The sequence below is a fragment of the Budorcas taxicolor genome, chromosome 25 (genome assembly GCF_023091745.1).
Source record: "Budorcas taxicolor isolate Tak-1 chromosome 25, Takin1.1, whole genome shotgun sequence".
NCBI lineage: Eukaryota > Metazoa > Chordata > Mammalia > Artiodactyla > Bovidae > Budorcas > Budorcas taxicolor.
The window spans coordinates 10,439,038-10,446,806 of NC_068934.1; the positions used below are offsets into that span (position 1 = coordinate 10,439,038).

The following is a 7,769-nucleotide window of genomic DNA, read 5'->3' on the forward strand; positions in this document are numbered from 1 at the left end:
TGCTGTTCTACTTTTGCAAAACCTTTCCTAATGGGGTTTCTCTGGTGGCTCAGAGGGTAAAGCATCTGCCTGCAATGGCAGAGACCCGTGTTCGATCCCTGGGTCAGGAAGATCCCCTGGAGAAGGAAATGGCAACCCACTCCAGTATTATTGCCTGGAAAATCCCATGGACAGAGGAGTCTGATAGGCTAACGTTTATGGGGTTGCAAAGAGTCAGACACGACTGAGCAACTTCACTTTTCCCTTTCTTTCTTTTCCTAATGGGAAGGTTAAGGAGTTACCTGGAGGCCACTGATTTTTTCTTCTAGATACCATCAGTCAGTTAGTTCAGTCGCTTAGTTGTGTCTGCCTCTTTGTGACCCCATGGACTGCAGCACACCAGGCATCCCTGTCCATCACCAACTCCTGGAGCTTGGTCAAACTCATGTCTAGATACCATAGGTCATGCTTATTTGCGTCCCTTGCAGAATCGTTTTCTTTTAGTTGAATTTTAATGCAATGCCTTCAGTTAAAAGTTGGAAACCTTCTTCATTCATTCAACAAATAATTATCAAAGCCTACCCTGTGTTTGGGACCTATCAGTGTCCAAATTTTCCTGGAACTTGCTTTGAATCCTTCTAAGAAACAGCCAAATAAAGGAAGCTATTGGTGAGGTTATCTGCTACTTTATTCAGTATCCCATTGAAAAATTTCTTTAAGATGTGAGAACAGGAAAAGCAGTTAAGGAATTCATGTATACTTATAAGCAAATAAAGGAAAGTTTGTTTGTTTGGGTTACCAAGAAGCTTAGTCTACTGAACTAGCTCAACATGAGTAACATGAGTAAGATTTTATGTCCATCCCATTCTGAAACAAACCTTTCCTCCTTTTAGAACTCCTTATCTTTTTCATCTGTATTTTCACTGACCTTGCTTTGTAAAAATGTGAGTTATTTCACTGTTTTTTAGTGTATTTGTGAACTGCTTCAAACCTGAAATCCTTGTGGGTTTTAAGGAACAATATAAACAACACCACGAGGAAACAGACAAATCCAGATTGTGGTGGATTTTTCAAGACAACCGACTTTGTGTTTTTCAAAAAGCCAATGTGAAATGTGAAAGGGGGCGTTCTAGTTTGACAAATGGGGGGGCGGGGGAACATAACAAATGCAAGAAGTGGTTTGTGATTGGATCCTGGCTCAAAAGAACATATCTGTTATAAAAGATTATTTTTGAAGAAAGCTGAACAAATTTTGAATATGATATGTGTAATAGGTAATATTAACAAGATTGTTAATTTTCTCCAGACCTGATAATAGTAGTATGATTATGAAACAGAATGTTATTTTTAAAGATGCATACGGAAGCATGTTGAGGTGGTGTGTTTTGTTTCAAACTTTCGGATAATTTAGCAAAAAGTTTTACAAACATTTATATACAGATAAAGTGTATATGGCAAACTGTTAATTGTTGAGTCTAGGTATTGGTTTGTATTGTTGAATTAGAATACTCTTTCACATATTCTGTATATTTGTAAATTTTTTAAACAATTTGGAAAAATTACATATGAATGACTTATTTACCTCTTTTTTCTTCTAGTACTATTTAAGTGTTTGAATGAAACCATCTTGTACTATAGCGTAAGGAAGCGGGGCAATTTCAAAAAGGATTTGATCAGCAGTCTTAAATTCCAGGATAACTTTGATTATTCATAGATGTGGTATCGATCAGTTCTGAGCGAGAGTTGCTTCACTGCAGGTGGAAGCTAGAATACAGAGGACAGAGAAGCGAGGGCCGAGAGGGTAGACCACCGTTCCAATAAAGCCCTGGTTTGTTATTTTTGCCGCTGTTACTATGACATCACTGCAGGTCTGGAAATACGCCTGGTCTACCGAACTCTCGCGATACTAGAGCCCAGTAGAGCGCGAAATGCGGTGGGAGGGGCTGGAGCGAGATCTACTGACTTCCGGCCAGGCCGTTGTCTGGGTGGCGCGGTCGAGTCATCGTTGGGCCTCGCTGCTTCCAGCTCCCTTCCCTACCCCCCGCCCCGGCGCGGGGGGTCGACTAGCCAAGCGGGGGCGGGAGGCGACGCGGACCTTCCCCTTTCTTTCGTTCTGGCCTGCTCCCCGGCTACCCGTTCTGGGTCCCTGGGACCCGCGAGGCCCGATCTGAGGGCCCGGGGCCTACGTGGGCCCGCCGCCGGGCCCCATGAGGCATAGCCTGACTAAACTGCTGGCGGCTTCGTGCAGCGACTCCCCGACGCGTAGTGAGAGCCCGGCGCCCGTCGCGACCTGCTCTCTGCCCCCGGACCTGACCGGGGCGGCGGAGGACGAGGGGACGGCGGCGGCCGGATCTCCCGGCCGCAGACAGCCGCGCGGCGACGAGGGCGAGTCGGAGGCCGGGAGGGGGGGCCGCGGCGGCGTGGCCGCGCGCGCGCCCTCGCCTGAGGAGATGGAGGAGGAGGCGATGGCCAGCGTCCCCGGGGAGGAGACGGAGGACATGGACTTTCTGTCCGGCCTGGAACTGGCGGACCTGCTGGACCCCCGGCAGCCGGACTGGCACCTGGAGCCCGGGCTCAGCTCGCCGGGGCCCCTCTCCTCGTCCGGCGGAGGCTCGGATAGCGGTGGCCTGTGGAGAGGCGACGACGACGACGAGGCCGCGGCTGCCGAGATGCAGCGCTTTTCGGACCTGCTGCAGAGGCTGTTAAACGGCATCGGAGCTTGCAGCAGCGGCAGTGACAGTGGCGGCGGCGAAAAGAGGCGGAGAAAGTCCCCGGGAGGCGGCGGCGGAGGCGGCGGCAGCGGCGGCGGCAACGACAGCAACCAGGCGGCGACAAAGAGTCCCCGGAAGGCGGCGGCGGCGGCTGCCCGCCTCAACCGGCTGAAGAAGAAGGAATACGTGATGGGTCTGGAGAGCCGAGTGCGGGGGCTGGCCGCCGAGAACCAGGAGCTGCGGGCCGAGAACCGGGAGCTGGGCAAGCGCGTGCAGGCACTGCAGGAGGAGAGTCGCTACCTTCGGGCCGTCTTAGCCAACGAGACCGGACTGGCTCGCCTGCTGAGCCGGCTGAGCGGCGTGGGACTGCGGCTGACCACCTCGCTCTTCAGGGACTCGCCCGCCGGGGACCACGACTACGCTCTGCCCGTGGGGAAGCAGCAGCCGGACCCGTTGGAAGACCAGGACGACTCGGCCGGAGGAGTGTGTCTGCATGTGGACAAGGATAAGGTGTCGGTGGAGTTCTGCTCGGCGTGCGCCCGGAAGGCGTCGTCTTCTCTTAAAATGTAGGGTCAAGTAATCCGCTCTTTATCCGCGTTTATCCCCTTTCAACTCCCTTACATCATGTAAAACACCTTAGTGGGACATCGTCACTGGACACATTTCAGAGGAGGAAAAAAAAGTAATATTGAATCTTTAAGTGTTTAGCTAAAAGCATGAATGTGACACTGTAACCAACTCCTAATGATAACATGTGACTATTAAATCTCTCTGACAGTTTCTTTTTTAGGTGATTTCCTTCCTGCCAGGCTCCGTTGTAGGGGTTACAGAACAGTCGTTCCCGCCTCACCACCTGGTAAGGACCCATCTCTTCACGTAACGCTCATGCTCTGCTGCTTAGTCTACTTTAATGGGCAACATCTCAATTTGTGCGTGTGTGTGATTTTTTTTTTTTGTTTGTTTGTTTGTTTTCTTTTTCGGAAGTTGGGAGGGGAATCTAATTTGGGCCCTGTCCACCCTGGAAACAGACTTGTGCTGGTCAATAATGTACTCAAGATGCTTCTTCTGGTTGAAATAGCTGTTAATGTGTCCCCTTGTTCAGACTTGCGTGTACCTAGCTCTTCTGTCCCCAGTGTGGACATGGCCTTGGATGACATCGGTTCCAACTGTACACTGAAAGCTGCTAATAGAGATACAGTTTGGAGACAGTGACACAGGTGAAGTTGAATGGAACTTCCGAGTTGTACAAGGTGCAAATTGGAATTCCAATTTTAGAGCAACTTTTCAGAGGTTGACAATAAGTACTTGGGGCATGCACAAATGTGATAGTTACTTTGCTGGAGATGACAGAAATCTCTTAAATATAAGAATGCCTTTCAGTTTTAATAGATCTAGACATACAGTCTATTCAGATTAATAGATTTTTATATTTCACCATTAGAGAAGTTGGAAATTAACATGCATACCAGACTCCTGTGTTAGTTACTTGAAGGAGGAATAAGAATGGTTAATGAAATGTTTCTTTGAGGACCAGCACAGTGATTACCCTATCACTGAGTATGAAGAAATTGTTGAACACCTTTATTTTTGTTGTATTAAATTTTTAGGTTAAATTTATGTATGATTAGATATTGAAGGTTATGAAATGTGAATGAAAACGTGTAAAGTGAGGCTTCACAAAGAATCTTACTCTCCATATTTCAAAGGTATTTGTCCTATTTAAAAATGAGTTTTAATGTTGAGTGATTCTGGCTACTTAATGACACGATTGACACTTTTCCAAAGTTGGGACATAGTCTTCCTTTGAAGTACTCTGTCGTCCGATTGTATATAGATTTAGCCATGATGTCCTTCAATGTAAGGGACATGAAGAAATTCTTTGTGAAACATCACTGTTTGATAAAGTATATACGTATTTAGCATCCTTGTTTTTCTTTGTGCTAAAGTGGATACAGCTGTTGGGGCAGAAGAGACGGGACCAGCTGCTGGCCACATTTCCTGCTTTATTTTAAAAGGTAGTATAAGAAATGAGGAAAAAGAGGTAATATCAGGGCTTCTGCTTTTATTTTAAAATGTTCATAATTAAAAAGTATTTTCCAGCAGTCCAAAGATGTAAGTTATCTTACACATAAAATGTTTTATTTTGTTGTTATTTGGTTATGAAAATGGAATCTTGTTCTTGCACAACTGTAAATGTTTTGTTGCTAGATAATACACTCTGAGACCTAACTTGGTCTCTGGTTTCCAGTGCATTACAGCATATTTTGTAAAATCATCTACTGCACTTGAGCATGAATACGGATAGTAGCCAAACTCACAACCTGGAGTGATGAACCTGCTTATACCTAAGTGCAGGAGCAAGCCCCTCACAATGCAGCTGCATGGATTTTTAGTGCCTACTGAATAATATATAATATATATAAACCAAAAGTAGTTGGAAAAATTATTTGAAATGACTAATTTGTGCTATCTTTATGGAATATGTTAAATGTAGCTTTTTGAAACAGAAGCCTTGAATTGAAATTTAATTAATACTTGAACATTTTGTATATATATATATCTTTGTATATAATTTTGTGCAGTACCAATGACAAAAATATGGTGTCATAATAAAATCAGGTTTGTTGATCTTTCAGTTATGGGCTCAAAGAATTTATTCATCTCTAACATGACATTGGAAAACAATGGATGAAAATAGGAAAAATGATTGTTGTTAATGCTGTGGGTCTTAGGTTCTGGAAGCAGTAAGTGCGTTTTTCTAAAAATTATACCATTCCTTTGGAATATTTTCTTCCTAACGTCAATGATTTTCCTGCATTATTTGAAGTTTGGGGGCTGGGGAGAAACAGTCAAAGCTTTCTGAATTGGATGCTTTGAAATTCCAAGTATAGATTTTTAGAATGTCATTTTATAAATGGCAGTTTTTGGAAATACTTGATTAAGAACTTTTGAAAATGGAGATTAGTATCAACTATTTTAAAAGCTGCTTTGTTAGGTTCCTTATGTTTTAACTGTCTCTCTTAGTTTCCATTTCATTCTCTTTTTTTCAAATTTTGGTGACTTACAGTGATTTTGTCATTTTTTGCATCAACGTCATAGTCTTGTTTTTACATGGTATTGCATGTATTTAAGACCTATCTAACAGGGACTTTAAATAAATTTGGTCATATTTATGTGTAAACACATTTTACTGTAAATGTTTGGGTTTCTGAATTTACAACAGATGTTTATTTCAGTATGTAGTAAACAATATCTTAAAGTGTCCTATTCACTACTTGTTAATTAAAAAAGTTATGATTAATATGAAACTGTTGTCTTACTATTTTTAGAAAATGTGTTCTGAATGATTAGTAGCTGGATAAAGGAGATTTCTGGAATATAATATGGATTGTTTAGAAATTTTCAGGTTTGGCTCTATTTACTGTAATGGATGAAAGAAGTTCAGTATTTGGGGAGTCTTTTTTTCTTTTCCTAATTGTGCCTCTATGGCAAAATGATACAGAAAGAACTAAAGATGTACCTTTTTATAGTTGTCTTCTGATTGTGACAGGAATTCATACATTAATTGAACTAACACATCATATTGACCTACTATTTCTATCATATTGACTTAATGTTTCTGCACTTCTTGACCAAACCTAACTAAAGAGTCCACGGTTGTTAAAATGTAGTCACACCTCTGATATAATCCAACAAAAAGTGTTCAAAATATTTTAAATATTTGTTCATTTAATAATCACTAAATTAATCTCTCTCTCTTCTCTTTAAACAGCTTAGCAGTGTCTGCAAAAACGAATCTTTTCCTACAACCTGTTAACTGACTGGACTGATGGTAACAAAGTAATTGTGGGAGCCATGTCGGTCAAAAATTTGGCATCTGCTGAAAAAAATGAATGCCATTTTCAAGTTCCCAAATTACTTCTATACTGATTTCACTTTCCAGATTTCACTTTCCAGAAATGGAGATATGAAAAGATTGTCTGGAATCCTTGAAAGACTTAATAGGAATACATGAGACTAAGTTAATTTTGGAACAAAATTATACATTTTTTTGTCTTTCATGGGAGGGATACTCAGTTCTTTGCATACCTTTTAAAAATTGTAACCATTGGAGAAGAGATTGATAGTATTTCATCAAGGAATATTAGATTCTTTTCATAATCAAGAGCACATTTTATGGAATTACATTTAGTCCAGTAGAGTTACATAAATAGGCCATCAGTGATCACAAGGCTGAATCATGAGTTTGTATTTATTTCCTGGAACATGAGAGCTAATCTGAAGTATAGACAGACCTTGCTGAGTAGAATATAAGAGTTAATGTAAAGTCTTTAAAGAGTAGTCTTTTTAAATAGATGCATTGATTTGTCTGTATATCTTTGAAAAATTTATTATGATTAAATGTGTGGGTAGTTAATTGCAATTCAGGGTAATGCCAAGATGTGTGGATTCTGAGGTTTTGGCTTATTGAGCTTCCTCTGAGGACATATTAAAATTATTTTGAGGTTTCTAATGAATGGTATACTAGTTTCTACTGTTTTGTATTAAAATTTCTCCAGTGTGAAAGGCTTTTTAGCATTCTGGATGATGGGAGTGGTTTTTTTTTTTTAAACAGAATATGGTGGTTTTACTTATTTGAAACATTTTTCGAGTTCATTACAAGTGTGAAAAAACACTGAAAACTCTGATTGTTTTATTTCATTTTTGTTGGATTATGTTAATACATTGTTTCACCTGGTCTAGACTGGGTCATTTTATCTTACTCATTTCAGAGGTGTGCAGATGGTCGAAGTGGGAGGGAGATAGGCTCTTATTTCTTCTCTCTCCAAAATGATTCATCATCATAATTATTCAGTTTGATTATTGTATGGTGATACACAAGATTGATTAAATTCACTCAGTTTCAAGTTTATTCAGAGTCTGAGGCCAGGCAGCAAAGAGTGTTCTCAGTTATACTTAGGTGATTGATGGATGCGCCTACATATTGAACAGTACAGCTGGTTGTGTCGTAACCAAAATCAGGTAGGCATCAACACTATTTGGTAACCATAAGTGCTGCTTTGATAGAGTGGATAATTC

At 41.4% G+C, this 7,769-nt stretch overlaps 1 protein-coding gene across 4 annotated transcripts; it reads left to right on the forward strand.

Annotated features, from left to right (window-relative positions):
- The first annotated feature begins 1,963 nt into the window (after positions 1-1,963).
- Positions 1,964-7,266, forward strand: CREBZF (CREB/ATF bZIP transcription factor). Of its 4 annotated transcripts, XM_052661908.1 has the most exons (5): positions 1,964-3,256; positions 3,469-3,546; positions 4,637-4,705; positions 5,327-5,434; positions 6,463-7,266. In XM_052661908.1, the coding sequence occupies exons 1-2, from the start codon at positions 2,187-2,189 to the stop codon at positions 3,482-3,484; spliced, it is 1,086 nt and encodes a 361-aa protein (XP_052517868.1). In that variant the 5' UTR covers positions 1,964-2,186; the 3' UTR covers positions 3,485-3,546; positions 4,637-4,705; positions 5,327-5,434; positions 6,463-7,266. The 4 variants fall into 4 exon arrangements, with proteins under 4 accessions (XP_052517868.1, XP_052517869.1, XP_052517865.1 ...); XM_052661909.1 differs by having other exon boundaries at positions 1,964-3,372; positions 4,637-5,434; XM_052661905.1 differs by having other exon boundaries at positions 4,637-5,434.
- The last annotated feature ends 503 nt before the right edge of the window (positions 7,267-7,769 follow it).